Source organism: Artemia sp. Qi Xiang Cuo, chromosome 4, assembly GCF_049724085.1.
Source record: "Artemia sp. Qi Xiang Cuo chromosome 4, ASM4972408v1, whole genome shotgun sequence".
Classification (NCBI taxonomy): Eukaryota; Metazoa; Arthropoda; class Branchiopoda; order Anostraca; family Artemiidae; genus Artemia; species Artemia sp. Qi Xiang Cuo.
In genome coordinates, this window is record NC_142797.1 from 6044278 (window position 1) to 6066520 (window position 22243).

General features: G+C 34.6%; 1 protein-coding gene across 1 annotated transcript in view; it reads right to left on the reverse strand.

The window, feature by feature from the left end:
• The window catches only part of Usp12-46 (Ubiquitin-specific protease 12/46), a 57141-nt gene that overhangs the window by 32189 nt on the left and 2709 nt on the right, over window positions 1-22243 (reverse strand). The window contains exons 2-3 of the mRNA XM_089087376.1: window positions 15141-15221; window positions 10096-10312 (exon numbers count right to left, since the gene is read on the reverse strand). Of these exons, the coding sequence (XP_088943502.1) occupies window positions 10096-10312; window positions 15141-15221 (298 nt within the window). The remainder of the gene's footprint in view (window positions 1-10095; window positions 10313-15140; window positions 15222-22243) is intronic.

Consider the following 22243-nt stretch of genomic DNA (forward strand, 5'->3'; position numbering starts at 1 on the left):
CGCGGGTCAGAGGTGTGACCCTGTAAGCTTAGCCAGAGTCGACCCACCTCTAAATGGGTACCTGGAGAAATCTGGGGAAGCTAAGCAGGAAGGGTGTGTGAAAGCACAGGGCGGCTGGCCCCAGCCCCCCATTGCACTTCCTGGCTGAAGGGCCACGAAACGGAGATCAGCACCGCCAGTTTGGATCTTCAGGGTCTAGTGCCGTCATACTTACTTACTTACTTACTTACATTCGATTGGAAATTTAAATGTCTAGTGCCCTTTTTAATAGTCGAAAATGACTGGAAGGCAGCTAACACCCCTTCCACGCGCACCATTTCCCCAAACCTATCCAATCAAAATTTTGAGATAGCCATTTTGTTCAACGTAGTTGAACGTTCTGGACATTATAACTTCGAACAGGACACTCTCTCCACAGTCTTCAGGGCAAGGGTTATAAGTTATACCCAGGGGGCATATATGGTTCTTACGGAAGAAATGTTCGTTTAAACTTCAGAGAGGGCTCATTTAATTGGAAATTGAAAGTTCTAGTTCATTTTTTACGCCTCAAAAGATATCGGAGGGTTATCAGTCCCCCCACGCCCTTTTTTCCCAAATGCATCCGATAAAAATTTTGAGATAGGTATTTTGTTAAAAATAGTACAAAGATCATATAACAAAACTCCCGTATCGACACAAAGCCCCAGGGCCCGGGGGCAGGCGTTGTGAGTAATATTCTGAGTGCATATATGGTCTTATGGAAGAGACGCTCCTATTAACTTCAGCGGCAGTTCACTTTGTTCGAGTTGAAAATATATAGTTTACTTTATAAGAGTCAAAAGAGGTCAGAGGGCACTTAGCCCCCACCCTCCACGCCCTTTTTTCCTCAAACCCATCCGATAAGAACTTCGAGATAGCAATTTTTTTAAAAATAGTTCAAAGACCATATAACAAAAACTTCGGGGTTGACACAGCCCCCCAGGACCCGAGGGCACGAGCTGTAAGTTATGCCCTGGGGGAATATATGGTTCTTATGGAAGGGATGCTCGTAAAAACTTCAGAGAGGGCTCATTTGATTGGATATTGAAAGTTCTAGTTCAGTTTTCGAGAGTCAAAAGAGATTGGAGGGCAACTAGCTCTCCCCCACGCCCCTTTTCCCCCAAATGCATCCGATACAAATTTTGAGATAGCCATTTTTTTTAAAATAGTTCAAAAACCAGATAACAAAAACTGCGGTGTCAACACAACCCCCCAGGGTCCGGGAGGTAGGCGTTGCAAGTGTTGTCCTGGGGGCGTATATGGTTCTTATGAATGGGATGCTCGTCTAAACTTCAGAGAGGTCTCATTTGATTCGAAATTAAAATTTAAAGCTCAATTTTTAATAGTCAAAATAGCTCCGAGGGCCCGTAGGGGCGCCCCCCAAAAACGTCTTCTTTTTCAAAACCCATCTGAGGAAAATTTTGGGATAGATATTTAGTTAAAAATACTTCAAATTTTAGATAACAAAAACTCCAGTGTCAATACAACCCCACAGGGCCCAGGGGAAGGAGTTATAACTTATGCCCTAAAGGCATGTATAGTTCTTATGAAAGGAATGCTCGTATAAACCCCGTAAACGGCTCGTTTGATTGGATATTGAAAGTTCTAGCTTACTTTTTAAGAGTCAAGAGATTTCAGGGCAACTAGCCCCCCCCACACCCTTTTTTCCCCAAACCCATCTGCTACAAATTTTGAGATAGCCAGTTCTTTGAAAATTTTTCAAAAATTATATAACAAAAACTCCGTGTCAACACAGCCTCCCATCGCCCGGGGGGTAGGCGTTGTAAATTGTTGTCCTGGGGACGTATATATTTCTTATGAAAGGGGTGCTCCTATAAACTTCAGAGAGGGCTCATTTGATTGGAAATTGAAAATTCTAATTCACTTTTTAAGATTCAAAAGATATCCAAGGGAAACTAGCCCCCCCCCCCACACACACTTTTTCCCCAAGCCCATCCGATAAAATCCTTAAAATAGCCATTTCATTAAAAATAGTTCAAAGGTCAGATAAGGAAAACTCCTGTGTCGACGCAACCCCCCAGGGCCCGGAGGCAAGTGTTGTAAGTAGTGCTCTGGGGGCATATATAGTTCTTATGGAAGGGATGCTCATATAAACTTCGTAGAGGGCTCATGTGATTGGAAATTCAAAGTTCTTGTTCACTTTTTAAGAGTCAAGATTTTGGAGGGCAACTAGCCCCCCCCCCTCCACGCGTCAAATGCATCAGATAAAATTTTGAGATGGATATTTTGTTAAAAATAGTTCAAAGTTCAGATAACAAAACTCCGGTGTCAAACAGCGCCCCAGGGCCCGGGGATAGGCGTTGTAAGTTATGCTCTGGGGGCATATATGGTTGTTATGGAAGGGATGGTCGTATATGTATTTCATAGAGGGCTCATTTGATTGGGAATTGCAAGTTGTAATTCACTTTTTAAGAGTCAAAAGTGATCGGAGGGCAGCTAGCCCCCCCCCCCAAACTCCAATTTATTTTTTTCCAGACACACTCATATAGAAGGGGTTGTCGTATAAACTTCAAAGTGGGCTCATTCGATGGGAAATCAAGAGTTCTAATGCCCTTTTTAACAGTCAAAAGTGATCGGAGGGCAACTAGCTCCCCCCTAAGCCCTCTTTGCCCAAATACATTTGATAAAAAGTTTGAGGTAGGCATTTTGTTAAAAATAGTTCAAAGATCATATAACAAAAACTCGTTTACGTATGGCCATTTCGTTAAGAACAGTTCAAATTTCAGATAAAAAAATCCTGTGTTGATGCAACCCCCCAGGACCCGGGACAGGCGTTGTAAGTATTGCTCTGGGGGCATATATGGTTCTTATGGAGGGTATACTTTTATAAACTTCGGAGAGGGCTCATTTGATTGGATACTGAAAGTTCTAGTTTACTTTTAAAGAGTCAAAAGATATCGGAGGGCAACTAGCCTCCCCCCTCCATACCTTTTTTCCTCAAACCCATCTGATAAGAACTTTGAGCCATTTTCTTAGAAATAGTTCAAAGATCATATAAAGAAAACCCTGGGGGTCGACACAACCTCCCCAGGGCCAGGAGACAGGCGTTGTAAGTAATACTCTGGGGGCATATATAGTTCTTATGGAAATGCTGCTCGTATAAACTTTGGAGAGGGCTCGTATGATTGGACATTGAAAGTTCTTTTTCACTTTATAAGAGTCAAAAGAGATCGGATGACAACTAGTTCCCCCCCCCCACACACCTTTTTTTCCCCAAACCCATCCGATACAAATTTTGAGATAGCCATTTTTTTTAAATAGTTCAAAAATTAGCTAACAAAAACTGCGGTGTCAACACAACCCCCCAGGGCCGGGAGGTAGGCGTTGTAAGTGTTGTCCTGGGGGTGTATATGGTTCTTATGAAACGGATACTTGTATAAACTTCAGAGAGGGCTCATTTGATTGGAAATTGAAAGTTCTAGTTTGTTTCTTAAGAGTCAAAAGATATCAGAGGGCAACTAGTCCCCCCCCCACGCCCTTTTTTTCCCCAAACCCATCCGATAAAACCTTTGAGATAGCCATTTTTTTATATATGGTTCATAGATGAGATAACAAGAACTATGGTGTCGATACAACCCCCCAAAGTCCGGGGGGCAGGCATTGTAAGCTATGTCCTGGGGCCGTATATGGTTCTTATGAAAGGGATGCTCGTATAAACTTCAGAGAGGGTTCATTTGAATGGAAATTAAAAGTTTTAGTCCATTTTTTAAGATTAAAAGATCAGAGGGCAACTAGCACCTACCGGCTTCTACGCGTTTGGGTTTATAGATTGGAAAAAACTATTCGATACAAATTTGAGGTGATTGTTTTATTAAAAAAAGTTAAAACATCAGATATTAAAACTCTGGAGTCGACACAACATCCCGGGGCCCAGGGACAGGCGTTGTAAGTTATACTCTGGGGGTATATATGGTTTTTATAGAAGGGATGCTCGTATAAACTTCAGAGAGGTCTCATTTGATCGAATACAGGAAGTTCTAACTCAATTTTAAAGATTCAAAAGAGACCAAAGGACAATTAGCCCCCCCCCCCACGCCCTTTTTTCTCCAAACCCATCCGATAAAAATTTTGAAATAGAAAGTTTGTTAAAATAGTTCAAACACCAAATAATAAGAACTCCAAGGTTTACACAAGCCCAATTCTTCACTTTGATATTGTTACTTTGATACCAGTTTTGATACTTTGATGAACATTTCAATTTTTTTATAGTTTGATTTTGAAATAAAGAATTTTTAAAAACTTGAAATTTTTCACAATGAAAAACGAACAAAAATTGATTAAAAAAAACTTTCCTAACAATAAGTTTTTCAAAGGAAAGTAAAGGCCGTTTTTAACTTAAGCTCAGCAGATACAAATACCTGTTAAAATTCAAACTCAAAACGACCAGAAATTACTATTAAAGAATAAATGAAACCCAAAATGGACAGAAACTAAATAAACAATCATAGCAAAAAACATACAACAAGTAATAATATAAATGAATAAATAGATCTTAAAGCGAGTAATGCTTAGATCGAATATGAAAATCAAGCTTAAAACGAAAAAAAAATATTTTGCTATTTTATAAATGAAACTTAAAACGAACAGAAATTAAGTAAACAATCAATGCAATCAATAATACAATAGATATTAATGTAAATGGAATAAATAAATCTTAAAACGAGTGAAACAAATTGAATATGCAAATCAAGCTTAAAACGAACAAAAATCACTACAAACAAGAGTTTGGGTAAACTCCTCCTTCTCTCACTGTAAGTCTAAAACCTTCTGCGTCATTGGCGCTTTACTGACAACTTGAACAGTCTTGGAAACAACATCAAATTGAATATTTGATGTATAATAATATTAATTGTTTAAAGATCCATCAGTTCAAGAACTTATTTCACTGTAATTTTATTTTTATTTCCAATTCTGTAAGAACTAGAAAAGAAAATATTTGTAGTATAATTCGTTTTCAGTTAAGCACCAATGATGCAGTACGCTTTTGGTTTTTATTTAGTTAAGGAAGGGGGCAATATCCAAACTCTTGTTTGTAGTGAAACTATATTCGTCTTGAACAACTTTAGAAAGAACTATTAAATTAAACTGAATATTTGATGTATAATGATATTAATTGCTGAAAAATCATCAGTTCAAAATTTTACTATAATTTTAATGTTTATTTTCTAAATATTAAGAAAATATTTGTAGTAAAATTGGTTTTCAGTAAAGCGCCAATGACGCAGTAGGTTTTAGACTTACAGTGAGAGAAGGAGGCCATACCCAAACTCTTGTTTGTAGTGATTTTTGTTCGTTTTAAGCTTGATTTGCATATTCAATTTGTTTCACTCGTTTTAAGATTTATTTATTCCATTTACATTAATATCTATTGTATTATTGATTGCATTGATTGTTTACTTAATTTCTGTTCGTTTTAAGTTTCATTTATAAAATAGCAAACTATTTTTTTTCGTTAAATATACAGTAATATTTACTGTATATTTGTTTACATTGACTGTTTATTTAATTTCTTTTCGTTTTAAGTTTCATTTATACTTCAATAGGAAAATATTTTTTTTCGTTTTAAGCTTGATTTGCATATTCAATCTAAGCATTACTCGCTTTAAGATATAATTTTTGATTTATATTATTGCTTGTTGTATGCTTTCACTATGATTGCTTATTTAATTTCTGGTCGTTTTGGTTTTCTTTTATTCTTTAATAGGAATTTCTGGTTGTTTTGAGTTTGAATTTAAAAGTTATTTGTATCTTCTGAGCTTAAGCTTATAATGGCCTTTACTTTTCTTTGAAAAACTTATTTTTAGGCAATTTTTTTAATTAATCTTTAAGATGGTAAAAACAACTTTTACTAGAACGACACATCAGTACCTAATATATTCTTTTTGTTATTTAAAAATGCATCATTTTATACAATTTGTTTTGATGTTTCAGACCACCTCCTTCCAAAGGAATATTTGGACGGATGGACTAACTATTTTAGGAATTACTAGAAACACCCGAAAAAAAAAGAACCTCAGGGAATCAGACAGCGGAGTCAAGATCCCCCCACCCCCGATGGAAAATTCCTCCAAATGCAAAAACCGAGCAGCGACAGAAAAATTACAAAATGGGTACGTCGAAATGTCAGTCAAATGTCCTAAGGGGCAAAAAATGTTCCGGCGGAATTTTCAGAGGAGAAGGAATTTTCTGGCGGGATTTTCCCGCAGAAAATCATGGGTAATGTCCATAAGTGTGCTGCGGTGTGATACTTCCCTTCTTATTGCAAAAAAATGTTTTAATGCTTCATTTAACTAAACTCCTTTGCTTCATAATGCAGTGATGTATAACTACGTATCAGCTATTATGTAGGTTATTGTATAGACTCAAGATGCCTAAATGATTGCGTTTTAATGGCCTCATTTAAGCCCCATTGAGTCTTCAAATAAAAATTGAGTGAGTTTCTGGGAATTGTTGCCTAATCTTTCTTTGTTCCCACGTATATTTTGGGTCTGTGCCTTTATTATTGGTACTGGGAGGGGGAGGGAACAGTAGTGTCCTTTCAGTTGCTACGATCTTTTTCCATGTAGATTAAAATATAAAATTCACATACCTATTCATGCAGAGATGAGAAGGGTGAGGCTGGGTACCATGAGTCTTGCCTGAAGTTCTTTTTGGGGTTTGGGGGCAGGGTGCCAAGTGGTACCATGAAATTTGTTTTCAGCGATTTAAAAGGGTAATATTTCTCATTTCCTATTTAAATACAGTGCTTCAATTTATTTCAACATTATGTATACAATATTTTTAAATATCAGAGAATCCTAATATAGAGGTGATCCCATCTTCAAAAATGTAGAATTTGCACTTTTTACCAAGAAGCAAGGTCACGAACTCATGTTTTTTGTTAGTTTGTTTATTTCTAGGGGTGATTATATCGAGCCAATAGTCCTAGAAATTTTGGAGATGTCTCATTCCATTGGAAATTAAAATTCCTATTGTCTTTTCCAAGTATTCAAAACAATTATGCAACAGCGTACCTAATTTTAAAGCTAATAAAAAATTGCAAAAATGCATTATAACATTCTGTCTGTAAGAGTGAATTTAAATCAATAATCTTCAATAACATCAGGAAGCTTTTGAGTTACGAACTAGTTATTCATTCATTACTTATTGGAAAATCGTCAAAAGATCACTCAAAAATGGCCTATATCAAAAATAAATTGGGGATTTGTTTACCACTAGAATATCAACAAGTTTGCAGAAACTATAAAAATATACTGGTAAAGCTCTTTCGCGTTTCTAACATAATAATTATTAAAGTCTCTGAGTAAAGTTTCGTGAGTGTTATATCTACGTTAGCGTTAAGCCCACTCCTGTGTTGAACTTAAAAAAGATTTTAATCATTCTTAAACATGCAAAGATTAAATTCAAGTAGTTGCAAGGATCAAGCCATAGTTTAATTGTAGAAAAAGCCAAGACAGATAGTCTGAGTTAGTGAGAGGAAATTCTGGCATAAGCCCTTTTTAGGATTCTATCAGGAAATCAAACTAGTCCAGAAAAAAGGTAGGTTTTTCTTTTTTGAGTTTGGCAACAGATTTTCAGTTGAAAATTGAAAATACACACAAATTTGGTATCTGAAAGTGCCGAGTTGCCCAGAAAAAATAAAATAAAAGTGATATTTTTTCTTTTTTGAATCTGGCAACAGATTTTCAGTTGAAAATGAAAACACACAAAAATTTGTTATCTGAAAGTGCCGAGTTACCCAGAAGAAAAAGTGACATTTTTTCTTTTTTGAATCTGGCAACAGAATTTCAGTTGAAAATGAAAACACACAAAAATTTGTTATCTGAAAGTGCCGAGTTGCCCAGAAGAAAAAGTGACATTTTTTCTTTTTTGAATCTGGCAACAGAATTTCAGTTGAAAATGAAAACACACAAAAATTTGGTATCTGAAAGTGCCGAGTTGCCCAGAAAAAGTGATATTTTTTCTTTTTTGAATCTAGCAGCAGATTTCAGTTGAAAATGAAAACACAAAAAAATTTGTTATCTGAAAGTGCCGAGTTGCCCAGAAAAAGTGATATTTTTTCTTTTTTGAATCTAGCAGCAGATTTCAGTTGAACATTAAAACACACAAAAATTTGGTATCTGAAAGTGCCGATTTGCCCAGAAGAAAAAGTGAAATTTTTTCTTTTTTGAATCTGGCAACAGATTTTCAGTTGAAAATTGAAAATACACACAAATTTGTTATCTGAAAGTGCCGAGTTGCCCAGAAAAAATAAAATAAAAGTGAAATTTTTTCTTTTTTGAATCTGGCAACAGAATTTCAGTTGAAAATGAAAACACACAAAAATTTGTTATCTGAAAGTGCCGAGTTGCACAGGAGAAAAAGTGACATTTTTTCTTTTTTGAATCTGGCAACAGAATTTCAGTTGAAAATGAAAACACACAAAAATTTGGTATCTGAAAGTGCCGAGTTGCCCAAAAAATATAAAATAAAAGTGATATTTTTTTCTTTTTTGAATCTGGCAACAGATTTTCAGTTGAAAATGAAAACACACAAAAATTTGTTATCTGAAAGTGCCGAGTTGCCCAGAAAAAGTGATATTTTTTCTTTTTTGAATCTAGCAGCAGATTTCAGTTGAACATTAAAACACACAAAAATTTGGTATCTGAAAGTGCTGAGTTGCCCAGAAGAAAAAGTGACATTTTTTCTTTTTTGAATCTGGCAACAGAATTTCAGTTGAAAATGAAAACACACAAAAATTTGGTATCTGAAAGTGCCGAGTTGCCCAGAAAAAGTGATATTTTTTCTTTTTTGAATCTAGCAGCAGATTTCAGTTGAACATTAAAACACACAAAAATTTGGTATCTGAAAGTGCCGATTTGCCCAGAAGAAAAAGTGAAATTTTTTCTTTTTTGAATCTGGCAACAGATTTTCAGTTGAAAATTGAAAATACACACAAATTTGGTATCTGAAAGTGCCGAGTTGCCCAGAAAAAATAAAATAAAAGTTATATTTTTTCTTTTTTGAATCTGGCAACAGATTTTCAGTTGAAAATGAAAACACACAAAAATTTGTTATCTGAAAGTGCCGAGTTGCCCAGAAGAAAAAGTGACATTTTTTCTTTTTTGAATCTGGCAACAGAATTTCAGTTGAAAATGAAAACACACAAAAATTTTGTATCTGAAAGTGCCAAGTTGCCCAAAAAATATAAAATAAAAGTGATATTTTTTTCTTTTTTTGAATCTGGCAACAGATTTTCAGTTGAAAATGAAAACACACAAAAATTTGTTATCTGAAAGTGCCGAGTTGCCCAGAAAAAGTGATATTTTTTCTTTTTTGAATCTAGCAGCAGATTTCAGTTGAACATTAAAACACACAAAAATTTGGTATCTGAAAGTGCCGATTTTCACAGAAGAAAAAGTGACATTTTTTTCTTTTTTGAATCTGGCAACAGATTTTCAGTTGAAAATTGAAAATACACACAAATTTGGTATCTGAAAGTGCCGAGTTGCCCAGAAAAAATAAAATAAAAGTGATATTTTTTCTTTTTTGAATCTGGCAACAGATTTTCAGTTGAAAATGAAAACACACAAAAATTTGTTATCTGAAAGTGCCGAGTTGCTCAGAAAAAGTGATATTTTTTTCTTTTTTGAATCTAGCACCAGATTTCAGTTGAACATTAAAACATACAAAAATTTGGTATCTGAAAGTGCCGATTTGCCCAGAAGAAAAAGTGACATTTTTTCTTTTTTGAATCTGGCAATAGACTTTCAGTTGAAAATGAAAACACACAAAAATTTGGTATCTGAAAGTGCCGAGTTACTCAGAAAAAGTGACATTTCTCCTTTTTTTAAAGAATCTGTCAATAGATTTTCAGTTGAAAATTAAAAACACTTGTGTGTTTTCAATTTTCAAATTTGGTATCTGAAAGTGCCAAGTTGCCCAGAAAAAAATAAATAAATAAAGTGGCATTTTACTTCTTTTTTGAATCTGGGAAAAGATTTTCGGTTGAAAATACAACCACATACAAAAATGTGGTATCTGAAGGTCCATAACAGTCCCGAAAAAAATATTTACCTTTTTCTTTTTTGAGTCTGGCAACAAATTTTTTTGGTTGAATGGTCCCAGTCCGTTTTTTATTAGTTGCTATAGAATGGTACAGGTCTGCTAAGCATGTTAGAAGCGTTTCTTTGTTTCTTTTGTGCTTTGTTCTGTACTCCAGCACTTTTTCTCTGAATGGTTTGCAAAAATATAAAGCTTGAAGAACACTGTTTGCATAGCAAGTATTTCCAAACTGAAAAGAAAAACTTATTTAAACAAATAAAAACAACATACTTCATAAGTACAACCAGCACATGGGGTATTACAACCTTCCCCTCCAAAAAAGGATCTATTTTATCCTTATCTAATCAGTTTCATATACCACGCCAGTTTTTATTGACCTTTCTACCTTGAAGAACTGCTAAAATGAACTAGATGCAAAGTGAATGCTAATGCTAAAATGAAAAAAAAGAACTAATACGCAACATCAAGGCCATATCCAGAGGGACGGGGGTACCACCTCCCCCGAAATTTTTTTCGACTCGTAAAAGCATGACAAAAATGCATATAAATAAATTTGTGATGCGTTCCAAAGTTTTTCGCAACCCCTATTCCCCCGAAGCAGAATCCTGGCTACGCCTTGCATAACACATACAACTTACCTCCCTGAAAAATATTGAGAAAAGACGCAGGACTAAGCTCTTTTGTTTGTGAAGTCCCCGAAAGGTTTTGTGGAGCCCTATGAGACTGAGGAGCTCCTGATGTGAAACTCTCTTTTAATCTATATAGCTACAAACAGCATCAACGTTTTCTTAGACCCCGTAGTCTTTAGAACTAAACTAGCTGTTATCATGAAACAGCCTACCCCTCCCCCTTAGTTAAGTCCTAATTGTGGGTAGGATAAAACGAGTAACACTATACAAAACTGGCTTTGAATATGACCTCCTTGATCTCAAGATCCTTTTACAGTGTGGCCACTAACCCCTTAAATAGCATTGAAAACATGAAAATTCATTTTCTCTTGCTCTAGGAACAATCCCAGCACTCTCTGGAGCCTCTGGGAACAATCTGTAGAGCTCTAGGTGTCTTGATATTCCCCTGTTGAGAAATTAAGACATTACTTGATGAAATCACACAGGAAGGTTCTTTTTTGAAGATGAGAGTTAATGCTAATAATCGTCAGTTATGATAGTTAATTTTTCAAAATCAACCCCTTCTGTCAAAAACCACATTCGTCCCAAAATCTGTTTTAGAAACCCTGTTTTAGACTATATTGCTAAATGCAATGATTTAGTTGAAATCAACTATTTCTTAGAGCATATAAACTAGTCTTTAGAACTAAACTACTTGTGATTGTAACAAACCCCACCCCCCTGGCTTATTTCTAGCTATGGTTAAAATTTGATTTAAGAATCGCCAGAAAAGAAACAAATAGAGTAAAGACTAAAAATAAAATAAAGACATAAAAACACCACACCAGCATTGCCAGTGGTTTGAAGTAAATTGTACCCGTTTTTCGAGTAAAATTGTACCGGGAGAGGATAAATTATACCATCTGAACAGCTGGTTAAAAATTTGCTGTAACAAGAAGAAAAATTTCGATAAACTAAAATATAAGATCCTACTAAAATAATATTCAAGTAAGAAAGGAGCAAGTAAAACCAAAACGTAGAGGAAAATTGGCGTTGTACCAAAAAAATTCAAAATGTATGGCATTGTAGCAGGACCTAAAAATTATAACAATAACAGTACAGGCTACCGCGTTAGCAGCACTGTACCACACATGATGTATTGCACTACAGCAATCTTGCACAAAAGTCACACTGGTGCACTAAATAACGCAACAAAGCAGGAAGACTAGTTTCTATGCTTATAACTTCGATAGAACATTCAGAAATGTTAATATTTTCTTACATTTAGCATATTATTCTTTTCTCCTTATTCCTCCTTAATCCTTTTCTCCTTATTCTCCATGTTCCTTTCCTTCTCCCTTTAGGCCCCCATGGTCCCACAAACAATCCCTAAAGTTTTCAAGTTCATTTCCTAGCTTGTGTTTTTGTTTCGCCCAAGTCACTTGGGGAAGTAAAACTCCTCTAGACTTAGATCATGTTAATGATTTAAGCATCCTAGATGAAAATTTTAGCAAATTCGATGAAATTTTAGAGGTATTGTGAGTTCAGGAAAAGTTTGAAAATCAATGTTCAAGAAAAAGTCGCTAAGACTTATTATGAAGGTGAGTAAGGGGAGGTGATGTTGGGTAACGAGAAAATCGATCAAGTAGATAGCTTCACTTACCTAGGTAGTATTATTAGTAAAGACGGTGGGTGCAGTGAAGATGTTAAAAGTAGAGTAGCCAAGGTCCAGGCTTTTTTTTTCATAGTTGAAAAAAGTTTCGAAGAACAGGATGATAAGTCTGCGAACCAAGATTAGAATATTGGAAGGTACAGTGATAACAAGTGGTCAAAGATGCTTCTGAAGCATGGGCGCTCTGAAAAACGGAGGAAGATTTGCTAAGCGGTACGACAAGTGTGGTCCAATCCCAGTTTCTAGGGCTATAATGAGAGAAAGATTGAGATGGCTAGGGCACGTTCTGCGGATGACATATTGCCAAAGATCATCTTTGACAGCCAACCGTCTTGGGCCAAACGAATCGTCCCAGAATAGGGTGCGAGGGTATCGTAAAGAAAGATTTAAGCAAAATGGTAACTCCTTAGGAGGATGTAAAGAGGGAGGCTTTGAATAAATTGGGATGGAGGAGGAGCGTGCATAACTGTAATGGCCTAAGGCAGCTTGGTGCTGCACTGAGTTGCTAGTAGTTTGAAACCACCGTCTGAACACTCAAAAACTTTGCAATACATCTTAATAAATTGTTACCTCGCCACATGCACTTTATGGAAAACTGTATTATGTGAATCACATCTGAACTGGCTTTAAAGCCGGGCCAAAATATATTTAGCACAATTGGATATTTGGGTAGTAATATTTTGATAACCACCATCCTATATGGGTGATGGTACTTATGGCTGGTATTACATTATAAGTATTTTTAGAAAGGGTGTGTCATTCCGCAGCCCAATTTCCCCACCTCAATATAGATGACATGTTTTATAAATCGGCCAAAGTAATTGCTTTGTCTGTATCGGCACCGGACCTCAAATCATTCTGGCCTTACTGGTAGAAAATCCATATCGGTCTGGCCATATAGGTAGAAACTATTATTGTTTTTGCCAAAGAGTATGGGAAACTATAAGAGTGGAAACTGGCGCTAGTGTCCAAAAAAAATCACCAACGCCATCTAGTTTCTGGCAAAATTTAGCATTTTTTTAAGGTAAAGAGCCCAAAATATTTAACTAGATAACCTAACAGTTTAAAATTACTTAGCTTGATTAATTAGCTATGATTTATCCCCATAAGACCTAGGCCTACTGAGTTTTGGGCTCTTTAACTTCAAAAAAATGCTAAATTTCACCAGAAACTAGATGGCGTTGGTGATTTTTTTTTTGACACTAGTACCAGTTTCCACTCTTATAGTTTCCCATACTCTTTGGTTTTTGCAGAAAATTTTTTGTCATAGTGGTCACAAACTTTGCAATATGCATTTAACAGAAAACTGTATTAACTTTGCAAACACTGAGTGACCTGGCTAGGATAGAAAGTCTTAATAAAATTATCAACATTTGGACTAGCTACTTAAAACAGGCTTTGGATAATGTTGGGATATTTGTACTATGAAACCATCAAAAATAAACTTTGAAGACTGGAGTACGCGATTGTCCCCCTTGGAGCCCACTCAAAGGGAAACCATGGAAACCCAACGCCTTTAAAAACCCATCATTTTTGAAAATTATTATCATTGTCAAGCAAACGACAAATATGATAGGTCGACTGAGATCTGAATTTTAATATCGAGATCGAGATAATTTTAGATCGGAATATAGAAGAGAAAAAACTTAAAAAGCCATAGTTTTGTATTATTCTGACAGAAGAAATATGTTTTCATTTTGTATTAATGTTAAAAAATATTTTCCAAAAATAGTTTTTCAAAGAAAGGTATAGAGGATTGCTAAAGAAGTAGAGATAAAGGCTACTAAGCCAAACCTAAAATGATCAAACATTAATATGAAACCCCAATCAATACAAAACCTCAATCAGGTAAAAATTTATATAAATAACCAAGTTAACTTAAAACGAACAAAAATCACCACTAAAAAATCTACCACTGCTGAAATTGAGGCTACCATCCCTTCAAAGGCCCTAAAGGCTAGAGTGTTAACAACACTTTACTGAAAACAAAATAGGTTTTTGAACGGTTTTTTTTTTCATTATAAAACTAAAAAGTTAAATGTTGTTCAAACTTTCAGGAATTCAGATTTTTATATATCAGTATATTTAGTTTAATTAGTATAATCCATTTAGTCTCATTAGTGCAATCTGCAATAAAATATTTATTAATATTTTCTTCCCTTTAAATCCATTAATTTCAAATGCGTAAGAAATCAATTGCCAAATCATTCATTTATTTGCCATTCAAATATTATGATTTCTATAACTTTAAATAAAATGGAATCCAAACGAAACACAGTGACGAAAAAAATGTCCTTTTAAAATAATCAAACTAAATTAAGTAAGAAATATATTCATTCTTAGATTTTTTTTTCTTCCCAGTAAAGTTGATCAGTATTTTAATTTGTATTGTTGCACAGTTGTGGCAAAGAAAACATATTTTTTCTATAATGTTGCTGTTTTGGCAGAGGGTTTTGGTTTCCTAGAATTTAAACAAAGTTCCTAGAATTTAAACAGGAATCAGGAATAGCAAATTCCTAATTAAGAAACAAATAGACTATTGGTCTAAAGTATAAAAAAAAACAACAACAATAAAACGAAAATCGCCCCCAACAGGTACGAAAGATATACTACCTACCATATTTACCTTAAAGGGATAAACATGAATCTAGGAGACAAGTTTGTTCTGGCCTGAAAGGTCAGTCTTAAGACACAATGAAATGATAGAACTACATTAATAAGAATTACGTATATCACACAGACTATTTTCAAGATGTTAAAAACATACGAAAACTTACATTTACAAGTCCAAAGTAGCGCTCTGAGCTAGCAATTACTTCATTACTAATTTCTTTCTCAAGTTGAGATGCATTACTCCCCTAAAAAATATAGTTCTTTAGTTAGGGGCACACAAGATTAAAAATTTACACTGATTTACTTAAGATTGGTCTAGGTGCCATATAAGTGTTCACAGTCAATCACACTTAGAGAATCATATACTATTTCATGGGGGGGGGGTAGCCTATGCTGCTGTAAGTAATTTTTTTTACACAGAATGAGTACAACCCTTACTCATTGCAATAATTCATTCAAATTACTGTCAGAAAATAATTTGTAAGTACCTCTGAAACAGTTCAACCCTTACCCTTCTGTCTTTTCATTCCTTCCCTAATTACAGTTCCCTCATTTCAAATTGCAGGAATAGAAATAGTTTTAAGCATGTCTGAAGTAGTTCACACCCACCCGTGCCTTCCCATTACTTCCCTAAAAAACGCAGTTTTTTAGTTAGGAGCAGACATGACAAAGCAGTTCAAACTTACTTGCTTGAGCTAAGACATATTCAGGAGCCCCATAGGAGAACACAATTAAATGCTCAGGGGGAAATCAGAAGCTATTTCATTAGAGGAGGTAGTCTATAGTGCTTTGAGGAATATTTCACATCAAAAAATATAGCCTTTGTCCATTTAAATACTTCTTTGAAATTACTGTAAAAAATAAATTTGTTAGCATTTTGAAGCTATTCATCTCCCCCTCCTTATTATTTCCTGAAAAAGCATAGTTTCTTAATTAGAGTCGACATGATGCAAAGAGGAAACTGACTGGACTGAGGTGCCACGGAGGCACTCCATAGAGACGAAGTCAAATGCTCCTCGGGGTCCGAAGATATTTCATTGGAATGTGTAGTCTACAAAGAAAAGTTTTCCACAAAAAAGGTACAAACTTTGTTCATTTATATGTTGTCCTTAATTTCAAATTACAGCAAGAAAAATATTTGCAAGAATGTCTGAGGTAAGCCCTTGGCTTACCCTGAGATAAGGATAAAAAAAAGTCACTTGTTTGAGCTAAGAAATGTGCAGGCAAGCCTTAAGCAGAAAAAAAGTAGTTACAGTAGATCATTAGATATTTCATCAGAAAGGTAATCAACAGTGTTTAAAAAAACATTTTACACCAAAAAAGTATACCCTTCTTTCATTTTAATGCTTGTTTCAACTGACAGACCAGTTCTAAAGTCATTTAACATGATACAAATAGTTGATTGGTTGTGGAGTGTTTCAATACTGGTGTGTTAACAATCACTTCATGTAGCTTTCCAACAGCAAAAGTAATACTAACTTGCTGGTAATTTTTTGTAGGTCAGTCCATTTCAGATCAACACAGCTCATAATCCAAATTATACCCAAATTTGTACCGAACTATAGCTATTTAAATGAGCTCTAATATGGTATGCAGCATAAGTACAGAAGTTCAAAAGTTACCCTCCCCCATCAAAAAAATTGAGAAAGCTACCTTTTTAAAATTTTGAAAAAATACATGTTGTTCACTGGTTTACAATATAAAACATAACAAAAATAAAACATCTGCAAAATTTCAACTTAGCAATCTGAGATATTCTTAAGTTATTATTGCAGAGGTAATCAACAGTGTTTTAAAAAACATTTTACACCAAAAAAGTATACCCTTCTTTCATTTTAATGCTTGTTTCAACTGACAGACCAGTTCTAAAGTCATTTAACATGATACAAATAATTGATTGGTTGTGGAGTGTTTCAATACTGGTGTGTTAACAATCACTTCATGTAACTTTCCAGCAGCAAAAGTAATACTAACTTGCTGGTAATTTTTTGTAGGTCAGTCCATTTCAGATCAACACAGCTCATAATCCAAATTATACCCAAATTTGTACCAAATTATAGCTATTTAAATGAGCTCTAATATGGTATGCAGCATAAGTACAGAAGTTCAAAAGTTACCCTCCTCCATCAAAAAAATTGAGAAAGCTACCTTTTTAAAATTTTGAAAAAATACATGTTGTTCACTGGTTTACAATATAAAACATAATAAAAATAAAACATCTGCAAAATTTCAACTTAGCAATCTGAGATATTCTTAAGTTATTATTGCAGAGGTACTGAGGGGTTTCTGACTTTCAGAAATCATATACACCATGTGAATGGTGAAACTATGCTAAGCATTGCAGGGCAGGGTTCGATTCCTGTTTGGTAACTATATATTACCTTAAATTACCGAAATCGCAGCTTGGAGCAAATCTAAGAATTTTCCAGAGGGTAAATGGGAGTTTTAAATGCACTATGAGATTCCTATATAAATCCCAGAGAACACAGACAACTCATAGATTGACTCCTCACTTTCCCATATGAAGAAGCATGGGCAAATGAATTAAGGAATTGAACACACCTTTAATGTTATGTCCAGTGAGGATCTGACTTTCTCCCAAAGATTCAGCATAAACAAGGGTGGTAAAAACTGCTGTAAGAGCATGCAAAAAGCCAAGATTAGCCTGAAAACGGAACTGATATGGGGGAACATAACATTTCAGTCTTAGCTCATCAATAAAAAGGAACTTGAAAAGTTTACAGCGTGTAGTAGAGAATTCAGTGCATATTTGCAACCCAGAGTATATATTTGCACATTAAAGGGGTGGGTGTGAAGTTCAATGCAAACAAAGATTTGGGTTCAGGGTGGAACACTGATTCTAAGAATATTTCAATTTCTAAGCTATCTCATTAGTGCTGTAATCAGAGAATTTACTGCTGTTTGAACAAACATCATGGACTCTTGACTAAAGGGGAGATTTTTCTTCATATCAATGTGCACCCATATGTGACACTGCTAAATCAAGAAATAATTTAGTGGTGGAAAATTCTTATAAATCACTCCTGCTCTCCTAACTTACTCTTCAGATTTTTTTGCATTGTGACCATTTATAAAGGCTTTACATGAAAAATATTTCACATTTAATAATGAAGATAAAAATCAGGTTTATAAGTAGCATCAACAGCAAGCCAAAGAGTTTGATACTGGAGGAATGTAAAAACTAGAACAATGAGGGGACAAATGTATAGATGTTGCCAAGGATTGTGTTGAAAATTAGCTAAAGTATTAAACTGATTAAATTGGTAATTTCTGAGTTATTGTGATTCCTTACTTGTTCTTAAATTCCATTATCCAGACATGAAAGGAAGGTTTGTTGTGAGACACCTGCCAGTGATGACTTCAAAGTTTGGTTGAAGATCTGAGTCCTATTTGGTTAAAGATCCCAGTCCTATTCTACACCATGCTTGAATGACTCTGGGGTTTACTACTTGATGGTTTGATAGCTTAAGAAGTTCCAAAGTGGAGCAACATGGTTGAAAAGAAGTGGTAGCGTTCTCTGTGGATGGTACTTTGTTTGGTAATTTTCTGGGAGTTTCCCAGGTTCTCTGGTTTGGGTTGACGGGAACAGGGCTTGATCTAAGGTTGGCTTGCAGATGCTTAAAAGCTGTGATAGCATCACCCCTTTTCCTTAAGTAAATAAGGGTTGGAATGTCCAATTTCACAAGTTTATCATGGTAAGAGAGGTTCCTCAAGTTGTATGGTATTTTGGTAACATGCTGGACACTTTCAAGGAGTGGTCTGTTTCCCTTAAATGGAGGAAAGGTGAATTTCATACTCTTCAGACTCTACATTCAGACTTCATACATTTCAGACTCTAGTGGTGGTCATCCTATAGAGGCACACAGCTTTTGGTAAATACTGAGTAGTTCACATAAATGACCAATGAATAAAGTGGACATACCACTTGAAACCTTTTTTATGTTCTTTCTGAATATAATAATTGCTTTACTCACAAACAGGGCAGATCTAGAGCAAAATCTTGGGGGGGGGGGGCAATGTCACAAATGTACCAATAATTGACCAAATTGACAAATTTATTCTAAAGAAGAGTAAAAAAAGAAAAACAAAAAAGGATAAGAGGACACCAGAAAAAGATATTGCAGGGGGAAGGAGGCTGAGGTCCCCCTCCAGCCTTTGGATCCACCAGTGCTCATAGCTTCAATTTTAACCTAGCCTAACCTTTCTAGCCTTAACCAAATATATAGCCTGCATTATATATTTCCTATGCATTTATTGAGTTTCAAATTCATTACCATCAATTCAATTTATGGGTAAATGAGTTTTAACAAGAACAAAGCTGACAGAGGTATATAAGCTATATCTAAAATAAGAGAAGCGGGTATCATCTTTGAGGGTCTGTAAAGGGCTTAAAATTGAAATTGCAAGTAAAAGCAATTATTACATTCAGAAAGAATAAAAAAAGGTATCAAGTGGTACATTCAATTTATTCATAGGTCATTTATATGAATTGCTCAATATTTACACAGCTTTTTGATAACATATTAGTTGCAGCTGGCACATGTTCCAGTAAAGATCTTGCTATTCATATTACTGGTTTATGAATAAAGTGAACATACTACTTGATGCCCTTTTTTATGCTCTTTCCAAATATAACAATCACTTTTGCTGCAAATGAATTTTACCCCCACTTCTATATATACCAATTCAGAGTATATATTTGCACATGGGGGAGGGGAAGGGTAAAATTTATTTTTGATGCCAATGAGAGGTAAGTTTAAACTTTGCCCCAATCCCCCCAATGTGCAAATATATATCATGAATTGGTATATATAGGTGAAGGGGTAAAATTAATTTGCAGCAAAAGCGATTATTATATTTGGAAAGAGCATAAAAAAAGGCATTGAGTGGTATGTTCAATTTATTTGTAAGACAATAATATGAACAGTAAAATATTTAACAATGTTCCTTAGAACATATGTTAAAAGAAGGAATTTAATGTTATAGACAACTTTTCAAGCTTTATAATAATATTTCTTCTAGAAGAGATGTTCACCTGCATATTCATTCAAGACAAACATCCAGCTTCTGTCCCAAAAGGTTTTTCAGATTTACATCCTTTGAAGATTTACAGAGCAGTCTAAGCTAACCTTTCTTATGAGAAATGTACCCTGGGGTATTGAGGCCTTAGAATAATGATTTTTAGAGGTAAATTTCTCTTCCCTGATCTCTAATCTACTTCAATTCATAAGAATAATAATTGGTAAAACCCTAAATTAGCTACTTTTGGCTATCTTAGAAAGGATTAGGTTGCAAAAATGAAACTTTCAGGGATGGGTCTATAGGCTAAAGCATGTCACAGGAAGGCATTTTGAAGTACCTCCTTCACTTCTTCTCTCTCTAGAGGGTCCTGACCTTTAAAATCTGTGTTATAAAAGTGAAACCTTGCAAAATAGATATTCTGCTTAAATGAAGCAGGCCTACAACAAAATTGTTTTCAGCTTCACAACTTTGCTCAATCCCAACTTTAAGGTTTTAAAGATATGCAAATACATTTCCAAAATTTTAGAAAAAAAAATCATTGATATGGCTTAATATTCTACTCAAATAACAGGAATTTGGTAAATTTTTTGTTGTTCATATTATTGACTTATGAACAAAGTAGATGCCTTTTTTTATGCTCTTTCTGAATATAATAATTATTTTTTTGGAAATGAATTTTACCCCCACCCCTATATATACCAATTCAGGGTATATATTTGCACATTAGGAGGGGGAGTTTAGACTTACCTCTCATTTACACCAGAAATGAAATTTACCCCCACCCACCTAATGTGCAAATATATACCCAGAATTGGTATATATAGGGGTGGGGTGAAATTCATTTCTGACAAAAATGATTACTATATTTGGAAAGAGCACAAAAAAAGGCATCAAGTGGTATGTTTACTTTATTTGTAAGTCAATAAGGGTAAAATTCTACTTAAGCTATCTTGGAAAGGAGTTGGGTTAGGAAAATGAAACTTTCAGGAATGGGCCTACAGGCTATAGTATGTCCTGGGATGGTATTTTGGAGTACCTACCTCTACTCCTTCTCATTCTAGAGGGTCCTGAAATTTGCCTACTTGACATGTCTATACCTATTGAAATTTTGACAAAACAATATTTTACCTTAATTTTCAGTAATCAGTTTCTTTTTCACTGGCTTTAGTTCTAAAAATGTAATTCCCGTTATTTGAGAAGAATTTTAAGCCATGTCAATGTTGTTGTTTTTTTCAAAATTTACAAAATGTATTTGCATATCTTTAAAACCTTATATATTGGGATTGAGCAAAGTTGTGAAGCTGAAAACAATTTTGTTGTACTTCATTTAAGCAGAAGATCTATTTTGCAAGGTTTTACTTTCATAACACACAGATTTGTAAAGGTCAGGAATAATTTTTTAGACCACACTGCTTTTCCATTAAAAACAAAAAAAATTTTTTAAACACGAAAAACGGGTTTTAATTTTCTAACAAGCAGTGAACTACAAAACAATTAATTATGCACAAAAGCTCCGAATATTTAATGAAAGCTCCGTGAAATTTAATTAAGGGTTATGGACCGGGGGGTTAGTTGACCTTTTATTGTTTTGGTCTAAGTATAAATATATTCTTCATTTTTTATAGATTTCAATTTATATACTGGGAGGAGGCGAGTAGAATCAATATATACATTCAGTACATGGAAGTGTTTATTTAATATATTTCAATTTATATACTGAGAGGAGGCCAGTTGAAAGACATTCAGTGCATGGAAGTGTTTAATTAATATGTGATTTTTTTTATTTTTTATTTATATTTTTCTTTAGGTTTTGCTTTTTTTTATATTTTTGTTTTTAGTTTTTTTTTTTTTAATGTAATTTAAGTTGTTTTTTTTTTGTTTTGGTGCTTTATTTATTTATTTTTTTTTTTTTTATTTATTTTTTTTTTTTTTTTTCGTTGAGAAAGGCTCCCGGATGTGGGGCCGAAATATTCGGAGCTTTTGTGCATAATTAATTGTTTTGTAGTTCACTGCTTGTTAGAAAATTAAAACCCGTTTTTCGTGTCTAAAAAAATTTTTTTGTTTTTAAAGGTCAGGACCCTCTAGAGAGGGAAGGAGCGGAGGTAGGTACTTCAAAATACCTATTTGTGACATACTTTAGCCTGTAGACCCATCCCTGAAAGTTTCACCATTCTAGCCTAGCCCCTTTCCAAGATAGCTAAAAGTAGTTAAAGTAGAATTTTAC